A 22,252-nucleotide genomic window follows, 5' to 3' on the forward strand; every position below is an offset into this window, starting at 1 on the left:
GGTAGCGGTGCCGTCACCAGCGCCTCTAGACTCGTCCCTTTACAGGACCTTCTCTCCAGCCTTTTCCACGCCGCTCCCTCACCCTCCATCATCCATTTACGTATCATTGCCACATTGGCGGCCCAATAATAATCTCCCAAGTTCGGTAGTGCCAGCCCTCCTCTGTCCCTACTTCGCTGAAGGAACCCCCTCCTTACTCTCGGAACTTTCCCTGCCCACACGAAGCTCGTAATGCTCCTGTCTATTTTATTAAAGGTCCTGGTGATTAAAATAGGGAGACATTGGAATACAAATAAGAACCTCGGGAGGACCATCATCTTAATTGCCTGCACCCTGCCCGCCAGCGATAAAGGCTGCATGCCTCACCTCTTAAAGTCCTCCTCCATTTGTTCTACCAGCCGTGTCAGATTAAGTCTGTGCAAGGTTCCCCAGCTCCTAGCGATCTGAATCCCCAGGTATCGGAAGTTTCTTTCCACTTTCCTCAGCGGTAAGCCTTCTATCTCTCTACTCTGGTCCCCTGGATGTATCACAAATAATTCACTCTTCCCCATGTTTAACCTATACCCCGAAAATTCCCCGAACCTCCTCAGAATTCGCATCACCTCTATCATCCCCACCGCTGGGTCCGACACGTATAACAATAGGTCATCCGCGTATAACGAGACTCGGTGTTCTTCTCCCCCTCTAATCACCCCTCTCCATTTCCTGGAGTCTCTCAACGCCATGGCCAGAGGTTCGATTGCCAATGCAAACAACAATGGAGACAGCGGGCATCCCTGTCTTGTTCCCCTATATAATCGGAAATACTCCGATCTATGTCGACCTGTAACTACGCTTGCCGTTGGTGCCCCATAAAGTAGTCTAACCCAGCGAATAAACCCGTTCCCGAACCCAAACCTCCTTAACACTTCCCATAAATACTCCCACTCCACCCTATCAAATGCCTTCTCTGCGTCCATTGCTGCCACTATCTCTGCCTTCCCCTCCACTGAGGGCATCATTATCACCCCTAATAGTCGTCGCACGTTAACATTCAGTTGTCTCCCTTTTACGAACCCAGTCTGGTCTTCGTGCACCACCCCGGGACACAGTCCTCTATCCTCGATGCCAGCACCTTTGCCAGCAATTTGGCGTCCACGTTCAATAGGTCTATAGGACCCGCACTGCAACGGATCTTTGTCCCTCTTCAAAGTTAGCGATATCGTCGCCTCCGACATCGTCGGAGATAGAGTCCCCCCTTCCCTGGCCTCATTGAACGTCCTCGCCAACAACGGGGCCAACAAGTCCATATATTTTCTGTAGTATTCCACCGGGAACCCGTCCGGCCCCGGGGCCTTCCCTGCTTGCATGCTTCCCAGTCCCTTAATAACCTCATCCACCTCAATCGGTGCCCCAGGCCTTCCACCTCCTGCTCCTCCACTTTCGGGAACCTCAATTGGTCCAGGAACTGCCGCATCCCCTCCTCTCCCTCTGGGGGCTGAGATCTGTACAGTTCCTCATAAAAGGTCTTAAACACCTCGTTTATCTTTCCTGCCCTTCGCTCAGTGTCTCCCCTTTCATCCCTATCTCCCTCGCTGCTGCCCTCTTTCGCAGTTGGTGCGCCAACAGGCGACTAGCCTTTTCCCCATATTCATACCTCCTCCCTTGTGCCTTCCTCCACAGTACCTCCGCCTTTCTGGTGGTCAGAAGGTCAAACTCGGTCTGGAGTCGTCTCCTCTCCCTGTACAGCTCCTCCTCCGGGGTCTCTGCAAATCCCTTGTCCACCCTTAAAATCTCCCCCAGTAGTCTATCCCTTTCCTTGGCCTCTGTTTTCCTTTTGTAGGCCCCAATAGAAATCAGCTCTCCTCTGACCACCGCTTTTAGTGCTTCCCAGACCACTCCCACAGGGACCTCGCCGTCGTCATTGACCTCCAGGTATCTCTCAATACACCCCCTCACTCTTGCACACACTCCCTCATCCGCCATCAGTCCCACATCTAATCGCCAGAGTGTTCTCTGCTCCCTGTCCTCTCCTACTTCCAGGTCCACCCAATGTGGGGCATGGTCCGAAACCGCTATGGCTGAGTATTCAGCTTCTTCCACCCTAGAGATCAACGACCTTCCTTAAAAAAATAAAAAAATCTATCCGGGAGTACACTTTATGGACATGGGAGAAGAAGGAATACTCCCTAGCCCTGGGTCTAAGAAATTGCCATGGATTCACTCCCCCCATTTGGTCCATGAACCCCTTAAGTACCTTGGCCGCTGCCGGCCTTCTTCCGGTCCTTGAGCTGGATCTATCTAGCCCTGGGTCCAGCACCGTGTTAAAGTCCCCTCCTAAAATCAAATTTCCTGCCTCCAGGTCCGGAATACGCCCCAGCATCCATCTCATGAACCCCGCATCGTCCCAATTTGGGGCATACACATTAACCAACACGACCTCCATTCCCTCCAGCCTACCACTCACCATTACATATCTACCTCCACTGTCTGCTACGATGTTCTTTGCTTCAAATGCTACCCGTTTCCCCACCAAAATGGCCACCCCTCTGTTCTTTGCGTCCAGTCCTGAGTGGAACACCTGTCCCACCCATCCTTTCCTTAGCCTAACTTGGTCCGCCACCTTTAGGTGCGTCTCTTGGAGCATAGCCACGTCTGCCCTTAGTCCTTTCAAATGCGCGAGCGCTCGGGCCCTTTTTATCGGTCCATTCAGGCCTCTCACGTTCCACGTGATCAGCCTCACTGGGGGGCTACCTGCCCCCCTCCCGTGTCGACTAGCCATTACCTTCTCTAGGCCAGTCCCATATCCCGCCTCCGCGCTCCCGCTCACTCCCCCAGCGTCGCACTCCGCCCCCGACCACCCACTCTTTAACCATTTCCTTTTGGATTTCCGCAGCAGCAACCCAGTTGTCCCCCCCCCCCCCCCCCCCGGCTAGATCCCTATCTAGCTTGATTGCTCCCCCCATATCACTTCCGTAAGTCAGCTGACTTCAACTGACCCCGGCTGCTCCTGCTCACTCCTCGGCCCCCCCGGTGTGAGGGAACTCCCATCCGCCTTGCGCCTGTTTTCCCGCCTTATTCTTTATGGCGCGGGAACATCCCTTTACCTAACCCGCCTCTTATGGCGCAGCTCCCTTTCCCCTCCCCGTCCCCTTCCCTATTCTTCGACTATGTCCCGCCTTTCCCCCCTCACCGGCACCCACATTTCCCCAGTGTCCCCCCCCCCCTTCCCTGTTTACTTCTCGATTCACTTTCACCATAACATTAACAAAAACAATAACAATTCCCTGCAGCATCAGTCCCTCAGCTCCGGTCCAGTTTCTCTTCATTGATGAAGGACCATGCTTCCTCCGCCGTCTCAAAATAATAGTGTCTCTCCTGATACGTAACCCATAGTCTTGCCGGCTGCAGCATCCCAAACTTCACCTTCCTTTTGTGCAAAACCTCTTTGGCTCGGTTAAAGCTCGCCCTCCTTCTCGCCACCTCCGCACTCCAGTCCTGGTATATCCTTACCACAGCATTCTCCCATCTGCTACTCCGCACCTTTTTAGCCCATCTCAGGACCTCTTCTCTGTCCTTAAGGCGGTAGAATCGCACGATTATCGCCCTGGGTTGTTCTCCTGATTTTGGTCTTCTCGCCGGGATCTGATTTGCCCATTCCACCTCCATGGGGCCCGCAGGGGCCTCAGCACCCATCAGTGAGCTCAGCATCTTACTTGCGTACGCTCCACAGTCCACTCCTTCCACGCCCTCAGGGAGACCTAGTATCCTAAAGTTCTTCCTTCGCGCTCCATTTTCAAGGGCCTCAAACCTGTCAGCACACTTTTTATGAAGTGCCTCGTGCGTCTGAGTCTTAACCGCCAGGCCCAGGACCCTCGTCCTCAATATCTGATTCCTTCTGCTCCATCACGCGAAGCTCAGTCTCCTGGGTCTTTAAAGTCTCTTTAAGCCCCTCAATTGCCTGTAACACCGGGGTCATTACCTCCTTCTTCAGCAGATCCACGCACCGTCTCACAACCTCGTCCTGCTCAGGCCCCCATGTCACCTGCGATCCCTCCGCCGCCATTTTGTTCCACTCCCTCTGACCTTCTGGTTGCAGATTCTTCGGGCTGCAGCCGCCACCGCCGGTTTTTCGTCCGTCGTTCGGGGGGGACGCCCTTCCCACGCACCTCCCACTGGGTTTTCGGCCGGCAAAGTCCCCGTTGGGGCTCTTAAAAGAGCCCGAAGGTCCTTCGGAGCTGGAGCCGCCGAAACGTGCGGCTAGCTCATCCTTGCCGCAACCGGAAGCCACCTGACATCACCTTTGTTAGGCATGACCTAAGCAAACTACAACCTTATAAGAAATTTTACCTCCCCGGAGGCTCCTGTCACAAAGTTATTTGACCAGTTAGTGAAGCTGGTCAGGGAACATTTCAACCCCAGACCCTCAATCATGCTATAACAATACAAATTCAATTTGGCTGTCAGGGATCCAGGAGATCTCCACCCTCATTGCTTTCGTTACCACACTCCGTCAAATGGCCAAGCAATGTGCGTTTAGTACAGCGTGGGGTGACATGCTGGCAATCATTTAGTATGCAGTACTAACAAAAGTGTGCAAAGGAAGCTTCTGGCTAAAATGAAGATTAACCTAGACCAGATGATCGAGATTGCTCAGGCAACCAACTGCACTGAGGGGCACATCAGAGCTTCAAAGCATGCAAGAGGGTGAGGCGAACTGGTGCAGGTTCGTAGTCCGTGGTCTGAAAATAAATTTGTTCATCAAACCAGAAATCAAAATAACTGCTATCGGTGCGGGAAAGACCACCCCCAAGAATGGTTCCACTGCAGAGAATTTTATTTGTTTTCAGTGCAATAGAAAGGGCCATATCCAGGCACATTGCTGCACCCGGCAGAATGCGCCAATTCAAAAAAAAAAAGCAACAAGGCTTGATTCCAATGAACAAAGTGGCGAGGAATTCAGACGAAGAACCTGAAACGTACCGATGAAACATGGTGAAATGAGCAAAACAACCCTGTCTTTGTACAGTTGGAACCAGCAGGCAGCCCCAGTGCTCCTGTGATGGAGACAGAACAGAGGCAATCCAGGAGTTTTGGGGAGACAACGTTGCTACCCTAGAGTTGGAGGAGTCAGTTGGGGGACCAAGACGGTCTGAGACCCAGAAAGTCCCCTGACTGGTTGACATTGTGACAAACTATTATGGACTCTCTCCCCTTTGTATTTGCTCAGCCTTCTTATTGTATATAGTTACTGTACGTAACCTGTAAATGTTATTGGGGGACTTAATGAGGGAGGGATGTGATAGTGCGGCCCCTTTAATGGGCATGTCCCCGTGGTCCCAAGTGACCAGCTCTGGGCCTATCGCGAGGGAGCACATGAACCCTGAGCAGTGGGGGACCCTGGGAGCAAGGTTTCAGCAGAGTGGACCCTGGAGCTAGAGAACAAAGACCCGTTTGGAGACTCTGTGCCTCTATATAGTTTACCTTTTGCTTGTTACCAATAAATCTTGGTCTGTTATCCTGGTAGTCTCCCTGATATTGTCTCGAATCACAACATCAGACAAGATGAGGCAGAGGCAACGTTGAGCAATAGTTGGCTTTCATGATTACTTCAGACAGTTGGTAGGGATGGGATGCAGTCAATAGTGAGAGAATGGTGTTTTCAGCTACAACTGAAGCCATCTGTTCCCTAATGTCCTTTAGGAGAGGAAATACCTGATCTGGCAGACATGTGACTTTACTTTAATTATGGTATACGTTCAGGAAAGGGTGGCCATGGAAGTCCTCAACATTGACTCCCTACCCCTTGAAGCCTCCGAGCATCAGCTCAAACGTGGGCAAAGAAATCTGCTGCTGATTCCACCTACAGCCCTCACTCAGTGAGTCAGTATTCTTCTCCATTGATCACCACATTGCTCACCACTTGGAAGAAGGACTGAGGGTAGCAATGACAGACTGTACACTGTGTGAGGTACTTCAATGTGCATCACCAATAGTGGCTCAGCAGCATCTCTACTGACTGAGCTTGTCAAGTTCTGAAGAAAATATTGTTGAAGCTAGGCCTGCAACAGGTGGTGAGTGAATCAAAAAAGGAAAAACCAACTTCACCTTTTTCTCACCAACTTGCCTCTTGCAGATGCATCTGCTGTGACAGAATTGGTGGGAGTGGCCATCATATTTTCCTCATGGAAACAAAGTCCTGCTTTCAAAGTGAGGATATGCTCCATTCTATTATGCATTGCTACCACCATACTAAATGGGATGAATTTTGAATAGATCTTACCATCTCAAAACCGGGTCAGCATTTAGAATAGATCTTATCATCTCAAAACTGGGTCAGCAACAACAGTGGAATTGCATTCAGCCACAATCTGTAACCTCATGGCCTGTCATATCTCCCACACTACCAACAGCATTAAGCCAGGGGACCAACCCTAGTTCAATGAAGAGTGCAGAAGAGCATGCTATGAGGAGCCTCAACCAAACCTAAAATGAGATGCCAACCTGATGAAGCTACAACACAGGACTACATATAAGCAGAAACAGAATGCTATTGACAAGAGTTAAGTGATTCCCACAACCAATGGATCAGATCAAAGTTTTGCAAACTTACCACATTCTCTGGACCGTTAAACAACAAACTGGGAAGGAAGCTCCACAAATATTGCCACCTTCCATGATTAGGCCCAGCACAAGAGTCCAAAAAGACATGGCTGAAACATTTTGTAACCATCTTCAGCAAGAAGCGCAGACTGGATGATCCATCTCTGCCTCCTTCCATGTTTCCAGCATCACGGATACCAATCTTCAGCCAACTCAATCCAAACCGAGATATCAAGAAATAACTGAGTGCAAATGGGCATAACAGAGGCCATTGCGCCTGTGAACATTCCTGCAGCATTAGAATGATTGTGTTTCAAAGCAAGCCAGGCAGTTCCAGTACATGTGCAACACTGGCATCAAGCTGACAATATGAAAAGTTGCCCACAGAGTGACCTGTTCACAATATAAGCTTAGCAGGAATGTGATGGAATACCCTCCACTTACCTGGATGAATGCAACAACATTCAAGAAACTTGACACCATCCACAACAACATTGATTGGCTCCCCATCTACCACCTTAAAACTTTACTCCTTCCAGTGCACAGTGGCTGCAGTGTGCACCAGTCACAAGATGCACTGCAGCATTTCACCAGAGATTTTTGATAGCATCATCCAAACCCGCAACCTCTCTCATTCAGAAGAACAAGGGCAACAGACATATGGAACACCACCACTCGCATGTTCCCCTAAAGGCACATTGACATGGAAATATATTGCCTTTCTTTCACGGTTGCTGGGTCAAAATCGTGGAGTTCCTTCCCTAACAGCACTCAGTGTACCTACACCATGTGGACCACAGAGGTTCAGGAAGGTGTGTTATCGCCACATTTTCGAGGGTATTTGGGGATTAGCAAAAAATGCTCACATTGTTAGCCACCTCCATGTCCCCTGAACAAATATTTTTTTAAATTTACATCACGCTTCATATTTGATGGGAGGAGTGTTCATCCAGTATTGGATGTCTAATGTATCAACAACGGAGGAGTCGAGAGACGGTGTGGTGGATCTGGTGTCATCAGCATACATGTGAAAACTCATATTCGCATTTTCAGATGACACCGAGGGGCAACATGTAGATGAGAGATATGAGGGGACCAAAGATGGATCAGAGGAACCATTGCAGGTGTAGGTTAAGAAACCATTGGAGATGATACATTAACAATTCCTTACACATGTTCCTTAGACAGCACCTTCCAAACCCACAACCACTACCATCTAGAAGGACAGGAGCAGCAGATACCTGGGAACCCCACCACCTGGAAGTTCTCCTCCAAGTCACTCACCACCCTGACTTGGAAATATATCGCCGTTCCTTTGCTATCGCTGGGACAAAATCCTGGAAATCCCTCACTACAACTCAGTGGGTGTCCCTACACCTCAAGGGCTGCAGGGGTTCAAGAAGGCAACTCACCACCACTTTCTGAAGTGCAATTAGGGATTGGCAGTAAATGCTGGCCTAACCAGCACTGCCCACATCCTGTAAATGAATTTAAAAAAAAATTAAATTAGGTACACAAAAATAAAACCAGGTTAGAGCAGCCCCACTCAGCTGAATGAGAGTGGAGAACTGGTGGAAGGGGGTTAGTGTGGTGAATCCTGTCAAAGGCTGCAGTTAGGTTAAGAATGACAAAGCTTTCTCACAGTTACACAGGACTTTGTTACTTCCCTTTAAAGCCACAGGCTTTATGGTATAGAAATAGATTGCCTTCCTTTCACTGATGCTGGGTCAAAACCCTGGAATTTGACAAGAGCTATCTTGAAAGGGTGGCAGGGGCTGAAACCTCATTGGGTAGATTGGAACAATCCAATAAATTATTTTGTGCTGTTCTGTTTCTTTAGGAAGAAAAACTTTCCAGTATTTAAATTAAGTGACCAGAAGGACATCGTGCTGAAATTAACTGTGACTAACAAGCCGACAGATCCAACCAAACCACAACAAAATGGTGATGATGCACATGAAGCTCACCTGATTGCAACATTTCCAGACACTTTAACCTACTCTACGTATCGAGTCCTGTCATCAACTCGGGTAAGTACTTAGTTATTTTCTCCATTCTTTCCCCTTTTGACTTCCTGCCCTGAAGGTGCTTACTCCTGCTGATATTTGTGGTTGCATGGTTATCAGCAGTTCAACATAACCCCATCCAAGCCAAGATGAGATTTTCCTTTTTCATTCATGGGTTGTGGGTTATGATGGCTGGGCCAGCATTTATTGCCCAACCTGAATTGCCTTTGAACCAAGGGACTTTCTAGGCAATTTCAAAGGACATTTCAGAGTCAACCATATTGCTGTGGATCTGGTGTCACATGTAGGCTAGACCAGGTAAAAAATTCTGCAATGGTTTCCCACGGCTGAGATGATTGGCCACCAACAACCATCTTCTTTTGTGCTAGTATGATTCCAACCAGTGGAAATTTTTCCCTTGATTACCGTGGATTTCATAAGCACAATACTAATAAGCACAAAAGAACATAAGAACTAGGAGCAGGAGTAGGCCATCTGGCCCCTCGAGCCTGCTCCACCATTCAATGAGATCATGGCTGATCTTTTGTGGACTCAGCTCCACTTTCCGGCCCGAACACAATAACCCTTATTCCCTTTATTCTTCAAAAAACTATCTATCTTTATCTTAAAAACATTTAATGAAGGAGCCTCTACTGCTTCACTGGGCAAGGAATTCCATAGACTCACAACGCTTTGGATGAAGAAGTTTCTCCTAAACTCAGTCCTAAATCTACTTCCCCTTATTTTGAGGCTATGCCCCCTAGTTCTGCTTTCACCCGCCAGTGGAAACAACCTGCCCGCATCTATCCTGTCTATTCCCTTCATAATCTTATATGTTTCTATAAGATCCCCCTTCATCCTTCTAAATTCCAATGAGTACAGTCCCAGTCTACTCAATCTCTCCTCGTAATCCAACCCCTTCAGCTCTGGGATTAACCTAGTGAATCTCCTCTGCACACCCTCCAGTGCCAGTACGTCCTTTCAAGTAAGGAGACCAAAACTGAACACACTACTCCAGGTGTGGCCTCACTAACACCTTATACAATTGCAGCAGAACCTCCCTAGTCTTAAACTCCATCCCTCTAGCAATGAAGGACAAAATTCCATTTGCCTTCTTAATCACCTGTTGCACCTGTAAACCAACGTTTTGCGACTCATGCACTAGCACACCCAGGTCTCTCTGCACAGCAGCATGTTTTAATATTTTATCATTTAAATAATAATCCCTTTTGCTGTTATTCCTACCAAAATGGATAACCTCACATTTGTCAACATTGTATTCCATCTGCCAGACCCGAGCCCATTCACTTAGCCTATCCAAATCCCTCTGCAGACTTCCATCCTCTGCACTTTTTGCTTTACCACTTATCTTAGTGTCGTCTGCAAACTTGGACACATTGCCCTTGGTCCCCAACTCCAAATCATCTATGTAAATTGTGAACAGTTGTGGGCCCAACACCGATCCCTGTGGGACACCACTAGCTATTGATTGCCAACCAGAGAAACACCCATTAATCCCCACTCTTTGCTTTCTATTAATTAACCAATCCTCTATCCATGCTACTACTTTCCCCTTAATGCCATGCATCTTTATCTTATGCAGCAACCTTTTGTGTGGCACCTTGTCAAAGGCTTTCTGGAAATCCAGATATACCACATCCATTGGCTCCCCGTTATCTACCGCACTGTTAATGTCCTCAAAAATTCCACTAAATTAGTTGGGCATGACCTGCCCGTTATGAACCCATGCTGCCTCTGCCCAATGGGACAATTTCCATCCAGATGCCTCGCTATTTCTTCCTTTCAACTTAGATAGGGCTCCATGATGGCATACTCCATCGAGGACAGTCACTCTCACCTTTTTTGTCCATGTTTGGATAATTTATGAGACTATGCCAATTTATTTTTGGGACTATTATTTTTCAACTTTCAACTGGCCAGAGATTTTGCAATCTGAACGGAAACAGAGCAGACTGCTTAAAATGCAGAAACTAACAAATCATACTCTAGGGCTAAGAAAGACGATTTCCAAACCCCAATTGAAACTATTAACTGTCTAAGGAAGCGGCATCAAAAGTGCAAAGTACGGGATATTAAAACAATGGTTGCCACAGGCAGACATGCCCAAAACCTCTTGGAAATACACAATGGGTGAAATATTTCAAGGCACTGCTGCCAGCCACTAGAGAGACTGCAATTGACACAGACGGTATTAGGAAAGTCTTCAACAGAAGAAATTCTGTTTTTGGAATAAGCATGTCGCTAACTACCAGAAACCCACCAGATAACCGAAATATCATTATAATTCCAACACATTCTACATCTGACCATATCCAAGAAACCAGCTAACATAAATTGGCTACAGCATTGAACACCTACACTTCCTTATTTCTGATGTGTGTGTGTTTGTGTGTATTCCGTTGTGACCGACCGACGGGCGGAATGCAGAATGGGCATCAGTGGTCAGGTTATCGCTGAGTAAATACCTCTTGTATGCACTGTCGACGACACCGACCATCACACCGCTGATGATCGAGAGTAGGCTGATGGGGAGGTAATTGGCCGGGGTTGGGTTTGTCCTGCTTTTTGTGAACAAAGACGTACCTAGTCAATTATCCACATTGCTGGCTAGATGCTGGTGTTTTAGCTATACTGGAACAACTTGGGTCATTCCTGAGCACAAGTCTTCGGTACTATTGCTGGAATAGCCCTTGCAGTATCCAATGCCTTCAACCGTTTCTTGATATCATGTGGAATGAATTGAATTGTATAAAGACTGGCATTTGTGATGCTGGGAATCTCGGGAGGAGGCTGAGATGGATCATCCATTTGGCACTTCTGGCTGAAGATGGTTGTAAATACTTCAGGCTTGTCATTTGCGCTGATGTGCTGGGTTCCCCAATCATTAAGGATGGAGATAAACGTGGAACCTCCTCCTCCTATTAGTTGTTTAATTGTTCGTCACCGTTTATGACTGGATGTGGAAGGACTGCAGAGCTTGGATCTAATCGGTTGGTAATGGGATCGCTTAGCTCTGTCTTACACATGTTGCTTCTGTTGTTTGGCATAGAAGGCCCACAAGAGATGCTAGATCACACCCAGAGTGGAAATCTTGACATTCTTTCCCTACTTCTACCACTTCAAAAGAACCCCAAAGAATTGCAGTGCTCCAATGAAAACAGCTAGCTCACCACAGACTTGGACTTGGACTTGGGGCATTCTGGCCTATATCAGTTCTGAGTAACACTAACAGCACTTTTGTCCAGTAACCCAGTGAGTGCGCTAAATTCTACTTTCATTGCCTATTTCTTTTGATTGATTACTTACTGTTGCATACACATGATTTGACCTTGATGTATGGTATTTTGTTTTAAAATTAGGACAAAGTATTATGTACAGCAAATCAGAATGGATCTCAAGCAGACTGTGAACTAGGAAACCCCTTCAAGAGAGATTCAGAGGTCAGCTATTCTTCAACTTTTCATTCAAATATGTGTATTTCATTTGTTTTTACTTCCTCCATGTATAATCTAGCAATTTATTTTTAAAATAAATTTAAAGTACCCAATTCTTATTTACTTCCAATTGAAGGGGCAATTTAGCATGGACAATCCACCTACCCTGCCATCTTTGGATTGTGGGGGTGAGACCCACACACACACACAGGGAGAATGTGCAAACTCCAGACAGTGACCCGGGGCTGGGATCGAACCCATGTCCTCGGTGGCGTGAGGCAGCAGTGCTAACCACTGCGCCACCATGCCGCTCTTATTCGAGCAATTAATGTTGGTTGGTTTTCTGAATTCAGCACTAGTCTAAATCTAATACAATGACTATTTTGGTTTTAGGTTACTTTCTATTTAATCATGAGTACCGCTGGAATTACACTGGACACCACTAACCTTGAAATCAATCTACAGCTGGCAACGTAAGGCTGAGTTCGCATTTCTACTTTAGTTCAATAACTATAGGCTAAAAACTGCATCTATTGGAGGGGCAATAAGTTCGGATCATTTATTTCCTTACATCTACAAAAATGCTATTCCATATTCTGAGCTATTGCACCCAGATACTGAAAGCATTTTATCCACAAGATAACCCCTGTTAACAAATTAATAGAATAAGTAGTGTTGTGTAATTGAAGTGGTTGCTGCTATTTCTAGTACATTTCATTTAATGGAGAACCAATATCAATTCCCTATTGTGCTCATTGCTTCATGCCCTTACCTGATGTCCTTGTAAATGTACTTCCAAAAAGTTGATTACTGAATAGTGGTCAGGAGTGGGAACCCAACAAAGGTCAGGTGACAAGCTCTCATCTTCAACTCACTTTAAAACTCATGATCTTCATAATTTGCTTGGCCTCAGAAACCCAACTTTAATATTTTCATAGATCAATTATTTTGTGGTTGAGGCTTTAATTTCCATTTACAGGACCAGTGAACAGGCTAATTGGTCAACGAATGCTACTGCTCGAGTCATGATTGAACTACGTCTGTCTGTAGTTGGGTGAGGCAAATTTCCTACTTTCCGTCCTTTTTGATGTGCATATGTTTTCAATATTTTAGTGGTGGAACAAAAGAAATAGTGGAAGAATGGAAACATTATTAATATCATTCTGTTTGAACAGTGCCGCTAAACCATCTCAGGTGTATTTTGGAGGTTCTGAGGTGGGTGAGAGTGCTATGGTGACTGAAGAGGATGTGGGGAGTTTGATTCAGTATGAGTTCAGGGTAAGTCTGGCAACATCTTCAGAAATAAATAACTGATGAACTTGGCTTCCTATTTTAATCAGTTTTAAATATTGTAAAATGCTGTTGGCTTAAAGCCTTGCCTAGATTATCTGTTCATAATAAGAGCGGCTACAACTATTAAACAGTGAAGAGCGTTGTACTGATTTAAACTTCAAAATGTTTTGCTTCCTCCTAGATAATTAATCTAGGCACATCACTTAAATCTCTAAACACTACTTGGCTACAAATCAAGTGGCCAAAGGAAATAACCAATGGAAAATGGCTGCTCTATTTGGTGAAAATTGACTCGAATGGCATCGATAACATACAATGCAAGCCCAGTAAAGAAATAAACAATCAACAGTTTCAGGTAGTTAACTTTGTACTCAAAGCTGAGATCGAATTACAAGGTTACTGCACCTTGTGTTGTAGCAAAGCATTGCTTTCTTTGTGAGTTGTACTATCACTGACATGAAATTATGTAGTTCCTATACAAACAGCCTAAAATGTGTATTTGGTTATTTTTAAGTAAGTAACCTGATTTAGATAGAGAATGTTTTTATTTTAACAGCAGGCAGCATTTAACTATTCTTGTTTAAAAATGATGTCAATGTTATGCTACAATATTTATACTTTTTTTTTAAAAACTGCATCTTAATCATAGAGGGAAAGCATAGGAAATAATGGGCTGGATTCTCCGATTTGAAGATTACGTGCTGACGCCGGCGTGGGAACAGTCAAAAAAACATCGCAAAAGCTGCACCGATCTTCTGTCTGATGGGGGGGCTAGCAGGCACGCAGCATAATGGCTGCGGATACGGCTGGAGAATTGCCCGGTCCGTGGCCGCGAATGCGCACGGCAGTGGATGGCAGCGACCGCGCGCGGACCCAGCCTGCCAAAAACTGTTCCCCTTTGACCAGGCTCGCCACCCCCGGACCACCCCCCACCAGTGTCCCCAGCCCCCCCTGCCCGCTGAACAGCTCCCACCCGGCTGTGTCCCACTCAGTCCGCAGCCGCCACGCCGGGTTCACAAAAATAAATAGCATGAGTGACCCATGCCGTCGGGAAGTCGGCGCATTGGGGGAGGGCCTCGGGTGGCGTCTTAAAAGGAATTCATAGAATCCTTACAGTGTAGAAGGAGGCCATTTGGCCCATCAAGACTGTGCCGGCCCTCTGAAAGATCACCCTACCTATGTCCAATCCCCCACCCTGTCCATGTAATCCCTCCTGGGGACAATTTAGCATGGCCAATCAATCTAACCTGCACATCTTTGGACTGTGGGAGGAAACCGGAGCACCCGGAGGCAACCCATGCAGACACTGGGAGAAAGTGCAGACTCCGCACAGACAGTGACTCGAGGTCGGAATCGAACTTGGTCTCTGGTGCTGTGATGCAGCCTTGCTAACCACTGTGCCACCCCTTCTTAAACTCTGTCCCCTAGCTATAGACTCCCCCATCCTCCTGTTATCTACCCTATCAAGTCCCTTTTCGTGTTTCAATCCGATCGCCTCACATTCTTTTAAACTCCAATGCATATAGGCTCACCTTTGCTTGTAAGATAAGCCCCCATCCCAAGAATGTCGAGTGAACCTTCTTTGAACTGCTTTTAATGCAATACCTTTTTTTAAATAAGGAGACCTGTACATGTATCCCAGATGTGATCCCAGCAGCTCCCTGTATATCTGCTGCAAAAATTCCCTACTTTAATATTCCATTCCTCTTGCAATAAACACCACCATTCTCTTTGCCTTTCTGATAACTTGCTGTACCTGCACATTAACTTTTGTGATTCATGTACCAGGCCACCCAAACCTTTCTCTAACCACTAACCACCAAGTTCTGCAATCTTGCTCCATTCCATTTAACTAGATGCTGCTACCTACCATTGTGGACAAGTTCACATTTTACCACAATATATTCCATCTGCCAAGTTTCTACCCACTCACTTTGCCTGTCTTACAGCCCTTTCCAAACTCTCTACCACCTCTTGACAACGGCGGCATGGTAGCACAGTCGTTAGCACTGTTGCTTCAAAGCGGCAGGAAGCTGGGTTCGTTTCCCGGCTTGGGTCATCGTCCATGTGAAGTCTGCACATTCTCCCCGTGTCTGCGTGGGTTTCGTCTGGGTGCTCCAGTTTCCTCTCGCAGTCCAATGATGTGCGGGTTAGGTGGATTGGTCACTGTAGATTGCCTTGTAGTATCCAAAAGTTGGGTTGAGTTATAGGGATAGGGTGGAGATGTGGGCTTAGGTAGGGTGCTCTTTCAGGGACCGATATAGACTTGATGGGCTGAATGGCCTCCTTCTGCACTGTAAATTCTATTCTATTCTACCTTGGATTCCTGACGTCTTAGTGTCATCGAAAAATTTAGCTACTCTGCATACAGACCCCTGACCCCAGTCTTTGTTGTAGATTTTAAATAGATGAGGCCACAGGGCAGATCCCTGTGAAACTCCTCTGGTTCTAGCTTGCCAAGCTGAAAAAGATCCATTTGTCCTTACTCTGCCTCCTGTTACCTCACCAATCCTTTAACCATGCTAATATGTTTCCCTTTACACTATGTAATTTTATCTCCTGTAGTAACTTTTGTTGTGGCACTTTATCAAATGCCTTTTGGAAATCTTAACTACATCACACCTATACATTTCCCTTTATCCACCTTGCTTGTTACTTCTTCAGAAAAAGTTTTCAATCAAACACGATTTCCAAGCCATTTAATATCCCTTTCACAAAGGTGAATGTTCCTCCAGTATACTGCTCAAGTAGCTGTTCTCTCTGAGACTTGTGCGTGCAATTTCCCGCAATAATTACCGGATAGTGATCCGAGTCAAGAACCCAGGATTTATTTTTTTCTGTTTCTCAGCTGTGGAGTAAGTAAGGTCAATTGTAACACCACCAGTGCTACACTGGCTGCGATCAGTTGGCTCGGCACAATTTGGGAATCAAACCTCAATCTTGGCCTGTTGAAGTCAGTAGGCATAAGTTTCCATTGCCATTCATCTATCTACTTAAAGACCTAATCTGCACTATTTTGTGATCCTCATAAGATACATAGTTATTTTATTTCAGGAAGTTCCTAATCAAACAAGGAAAAGAAGGGAGCTTGAGGGCAATGAATCCAAGAAGAATCCAGGAACAAAACCATCCTTCTTCTCTGATAAGAGAAAATATCTAACTCTGGTAAGTGCAGTATGTCGATTCAAAAATTTTGTTTCCAAATCCTTTTGTTTCAAAACTGACTATGAAATGAATTATTCTGCAGAATTGTGACGAGTCCAAAACTGCGAAATGTGTTGATATAAAGTGCCCCCTTCAAGGACTCGATAATAGTGCATCCCTAGTTTTACGTTCTCGCCTATGGAACACCACATTCTTAGAGGTAAATGTGAATCTGAGTTGTGTTTGTTAATCTTCTGTGAATGTGAGCTTCTAGAATTGTTTTTAATGCAATATTGTACTTAAATGTGCCTTATGTTGTTTTACAGGAATTTTCCAAACTGAATTACCTTGATATCATTGTCAAAGCTATGATAATTGTCGAATCGGAAGCCAAAAATATTTTGATTAACAATGCTGAAACTGAGGTAATGTACTCATTGTAGCAATCTAAGAAGAAGTTAAGTATGCAATTTGGATGTAGAAAAGAGCAAAAAAACTGTTAGACAAAATGTTCACCTATGAACTTTAATGCAAAGATATATGACAAATAAAAATAACCATTAACATATAATTGTTGATTTTAAATTCACTTGTATTGAAGTGTTGTATGAAAGGTGTGACAAAGTTTAACTTTACATGCATGACAATATACTGTAGAATGATGGTAAGTAGACAATGATCATATTAGTCAAAGAACAAAGAAATGTACAGCACAGGAACAGGCCCTTTGGCTCTCCAAGCCTGCGCCAACCATGCTGCCCGTCTAAACTAAAATCTTCTACACTTCCGGGGTCCGTATCCCTCTATTCCCATCCTATTCATGTATTTCAATAATGTAGTCATAATTGCCCAAATATCTTGTGGGGGTAAACTTCCAGAATACATATTACTTGCTGAAATTATAAGACTCTTTTTAAAAAAAAAAAAAAAAAAAAAATTTTTTTTTTAATTTGACTACCAGGGATGGCTAACTTGGATTTTGTGAGTGGCAGGACATACTTACCTAAATATTTTCAGGAAAACCGAGATTTAGATTTATTGTCACATGTACTGAGGTACAGTGAAAAGTATTGTTCTACATACAGTCCAGGCAGATGCACTCCATACACGAAAACATGATAAATGCAGGAGGATACATTATGAAAATACATAAACAGAGACTGTGGGTGAAGTATATGCTATATAGTGCTACGACTGTAGAGAAGATGCATATAAAGATCAGTTCAGTTTATAAGAGGGCCATTCAGGAGTTCCACCCCCCAGCTCACCCCAATGGTGCAGCATGTCTTCCATCGCTGGGCTCCCCAGTCCACGCAGACACTGGGAGAATGTGCAGACTCCACACAGACAGTATGCACCGTTTTGCATGACTCGCCCACCCCCATCGTGGTTTGGGGACGGGGACAGGGCACGGGGGATATTAGTACAGATGATGTGGAATCTGTATGGGTCGAGTTAAGAAACATCAAGGGGAAAAAAACTTTCGTAGGAGTTGTATACAGACCACCAAACTGCAGTGGTAATGTTGGGAATAGCATTAGACAGGAAATGCATGTGATAAAGGAACACCTGTGGGTGACCTGTGATTATGGGCGACTTTAATCTGCATCTAGATTCACTGACTCAAATTAGTTACAGTACAATAGAGGAGGAATTTCTGGAGTATATATGGATGGTTTTCTGGACCAATATAATAATCTTCATTGTCACAAGTAGGCTTACATTATCACTGCAATGAAGTTATTGTGAAAGCCCATAGTCGCCAAATTCCGGCTCCTGTTCGGGTACACGGAGAATTCAGAATGTCCAAATTACCTAACAGCACGTCTTTCGGGACTTGTTGTAGGGAACTGGAGCACTTGAGCAAATCCATGCAGACACGGGGAGAATGTGCAGACTTCCCAAGCAGGGAGTCTAACCTAGAGCTGTGAAGCAACAGTGCTACCCACTGTGCTACTGTGCTACCGTGCTGCCCAATATGTTGAGGAACCAACAAGAGAACAGCCATTTTAGACTGGGTGCTGTGCAATGCGAAAGGATTAGTTGGCAATCTAGTTGTGAGAGAACCATTGTTATGAGTGACCATAACATGGTAGAATTCTTTATCAAGGTGAATAATGAGGTAGTTGATTCTGAGACCAAGGTACTGAACCTCAATAAAGGTAATTATGACAGTATGAGGCATGAGTTGGCTATGATGGACTGGGAAACATTACTGAAAGGAAGGACAGCGGACAGGCAATGGCAGGCATTCAATGAATGAATAGGTGAACTCCAAAAGTTGTTTGTTCCTATTTGGTGCAAGAGTAGAAAGGGAACATGGCTTACAAGAGAAATTAGAGATAGTATTAGATTCAAAGAAGAGGCATACAAATTAGCTAGAAAAAGCAGTAGACCTGAGGAATGGGAACAGATTAAAATTCAGCAAAGGCAGACCAAGGAATTGGTTAAGAAGGGGAAAATACAATTTGAAAGTAAACCAGCGGGGAACATAAAAACTGATTGTACATGTAAAGAGGAAAAAGGTGGATAAAAACTAATGTAAGCCCCTTACAGTCAGAAACGGGGGAATTCATAACATGGAACAAAACGATGACTGAGGAGCTAAATTTGTACTTTGCTTCTGTCTTCACAAAGGAAGACATGGTAATGTACCGGACGTTCGGAGAAGCACAAGTTTTAGTGAGGAGCTGAAGGAAATTAGTATTAGTAAATAAATGGTTTGGGGAAATTAATGGGATTGAAAGCGAACGAATTACCAGGGTCTGTTAATCTGCATCCCAGAGAACTTAAACTGGCCCTACAAATAGACGATCCATTGATGGTCATTTTACAAAATTCTTTAGACTCCAGAATTTTTTCTATTGATTGGAGGGTAGCGAATGTAACGCTGCTATTCAAAAAGGCAGGTAGAGAGAAAATGGGGAACTATAGACCAGTGAGCCTAACATCAGTTGTAGGGAAGTTGCTGGAGTCCATTATCAAGGATTTCATAGCACAGCATTTGGAAAGCAGTGGTGTAATTAGACTAAGTCAGCATGGATATACGAAAGGAAAATCATGCTTGACAAATCAACAAGAATTCTTTGAAGATGTAACTGGTAGAGTTGACCAGGGAGAACCGGTGGATGTGGTTTATTTAGACTTTCAGAAGGCTTTTGACAAGGTCTCACATAGCAGATTAATATGTAAATGTTAAAGCGCATGGGATTATGGTTTGTGTCTTGAGGTGGATAGAAATAATAATAATCTGTATTGGTGTCACAAGTAGGCTTACATTGACACTGCAATGAAGTACTGTCAAAATCCGCTAGTCGCCACACTCAGGCACCTGTTCAGATAGACTGAGGGAGAACAAGCACATCTTTCGGGACTTTGTGGGAGGAAAGTGGAGCACCCAGAGGAAACACACGCAGACACAGGGAGAACATGCAGACTCTGCACAGACAGTGATCCAAGTGGGGAATCGAACCAGAGTCTCTGACGCCATGAAGCAACAGTGCTAACCACTGTGCTGCCGTGCCACCCATAAACTGATTAGCAGACGGGAAACAAAAAGTTTGAATAAATGGGTCTTTTTCTGATTGGCAGGCAGTGACTAGTGGGGCACCACAGGGATCTGTGCTAGGACCCCAACTATTCATATTATATATTAATGATTCGGATGAGGGAACTAAATGTATTATGTCCAAATTTGCAGATGATGCAAAGTTGGGTTGGAAGGTGAACGGTGAGGAGGATGCAGAGATCCTTCAGCAGGATTTGGACAGGCTGAGTGAGTGGGCATATGCATGGCAGATGCAGTATGATGTGGACAAGTGTGAGGTTATCCATTTCGGTAGCGAAAATAGGAAGGCAGATTATTATTTGAATGGGTGTAAATTGAGAGAAGTGGATACTCAGTAAGTCCTTGGTGTCCTTGTGCATCAGTCGCTGAAAGTAAGTGCGCAGGTACAGCAGGCAGTAAAGAAGGCAAATGGTATGTTGACCTCCACAGCAACAGGTTTTGAGTACAGAAATAGATATGTTTTACTGCAATTGTATAGGGCATTGGTGAGGCCACACCTGGAGTTTTGTGAGGCATTTTGGTGTCTTTATCTGAGCAAAAATGTTCTTCCTATGGGGGAGTGCAGCGAAGGTTTACTTGGCTGATTCCTGGGATGGCGGGACTGTCATATGAAGAGAGTACATCGGTTAGGAATATATTCATTGGAGTTTAGAAGAGTGAAGTTGATCTCATAGAAACTTACAAAAGTCTGACAGGATTAGATGCGGTAGATTCAGAAAGAATGTTCTCAATGGTGAGGGAGTCCAGAACTAGGGATCATAGTTTGAGGATAAGGCGTAAACCTTTTTGGACTGAGGTGAGGACAAATTTCTTCACCCAGGGAGTGGTGAATCTGTGAAATTCGCTACCACAGAAAATAGTTGATGTCAAAACGTTGAGTAATTTCAGGAAGGAATTAGATATAGCTCTTGGGCTAAAGGGATCAAGGCATATGGGGAGAAGGCAGGATCAGGGTATTGAATGGCGGAGCAGGCTCAAACAGCTGAATGGCCTCCTCCTGCTTGTATTTTCTATGTTTCTATCAATATCTGTATAATTCAGCTTTGAATATATTCAAAGACTAAGCCTCCACTATTCGATTGGAAAAGGAATGCCAATGACTGACGACCTGTCTGAAGGAAGAAATTCCTCCTCCTCTCTTGTCTTAAATCAGGGATTGCTTATTTTTAAACTGTCTTTCCTAGTTCTAGATTGCACTATGAGCGGAAACATCGTCTCATTTACCCTGTCAAGCCCCCCCAGAATCTTATGTTTCAAAACGATCACCTCTCACTCTTCTAAACCACACCCTACCAATCTTTCCTCAAAAGACAAAACTGCTTGCTGCAAGAATCAGTTGAGTGAGCCTTCTCTGAACTGCTTCCGATGTAAGTACGTCTCTGCTTAAGTAACGTCACCAAAACTGTTCACACTATTCTCTGTGCAGTCTCACCAATGCCCTGCACAGCTGTAGCAAGATTTCCTTACTTTTGTACTTCATCCCCCTTGCAATAAAGGTCGATGTTTCATTTGCCTTCTTGCTGTACCTGTATGCTGACATTTTATGATTCATGTACAAGGGCACCCAGACCCCTCTGTATTGCAGCATTCTATAGTCTCTCGCAATTTAATTAATATTCTACTTTTCTGCTCTTCCTGTCAAAGTGGACAACCTCCCATTTCCCCACATTTGTACTCCAATCTGACAAAGTTTTGCCCACTCACTTAACCAGTCCATAATCCCTTTGTGGACGGTGTCCTTCTCTTGACTGGCTCTCCTACCTATCTTCATGTCATCAACAAATTTAGCTACAATTCGGTTGGTCCCTTCATCTGACTCATCAATGTTGACCGTAAATAGTTGAGGCCAAGCATTGATCCCAGTGGCACGCCACAATGAAAATGATCTATTTGTCCCGACCTCCATAGAATCCCTACAATGCAGAAGGAAGCCATTCAGCCCATCGAGTCTGCACTAACCCACCAAAATGGGCCTCTACCTGGGCCCATTTCCCCACCCTATCTCCGTAACACCACACATTGATGATGGCCAATCTACCTAACCTGTGCATCTTTGGATGTGTCCTGTTTCCTTTTAGTTAACCAGCTCTTTCTGTGTTAATATTGTCATGATATGCAGACATGCACTTCATGAGATACAGACAGGCAGCTAATGAGCATAGGGAACAGGACATAACCAATCAGCAGGCAGAACACTTGGGGGT

General features: G+C 45.1%; 1 protein-coding gene across 3 annotated transcripts in view; it reads left to right on the forward strand.

The window, feature by feature from the left end:
- LOC140391472 (integrin alpha-6-like) overlaps positions 1-22,252 on the forward strand; it is a 150,917-nt gene that overhangs the window by 114,114 nt on the left and 14,551 nt on the right. For all 3 annotated transcript variants that reach the window (XR_011935091.1, XM_072475979.1, XM_072475987.1), the window contains exons 15-23: positions 8,423-8,612; positions 11,969-12,049; positions 12,437-12,516; positions 13,023-13,097; positions 13,219-13,321; positions 13,518-13,691; positions 16,391-16,501; positions 16,584-16,700; positions 16,807-16,905. Coding sequence is in view for 2 of the 3 variants with exons in the window: in XM_072475979.1 (XP_072332080.1) it covers positions 8,423-8,612; positions 11,969-12,049; positions 12,437-12,516; positions 13,023-13,097; positions 13,219-13,321; positions 13,518-13,691; positions 16,391-16,501; positions 16,584-16,700; positions 16,807-16,905 (1,030 nt within the window). In the remaining variant the exon portion in view is untranslated. The remainder of the gene's footprint in view (positions 1-8,422; positions 8,613-11,968; positions 12,050-12,436; positions 12,517-13,022; positions 13,098-13,218; positions 13,322-13,517; positions 13,692-16,390; positions 16,502-16,583; positions 16,701-16,806; positions 16,906-22,252) is intronic.

Source organism: Scyliorhinus torazame, chromosome 2 (genome assembly GCF_047496885.1).
Source record: "Scyliorhinus torazame isolate Kashiwa2021f chromosome 2, sScyTor2.1, whole genome shotgun sequence".
In the NCBI taxonomy this organism is placed as follows: domain Eukaryota; kingdom Metazoa; phylum Chordata; class Chondrichthyes; order Carcharhiniformes; family Scyliorhinidae; genus Scyliorhinus; species Scyliorhinus torazame.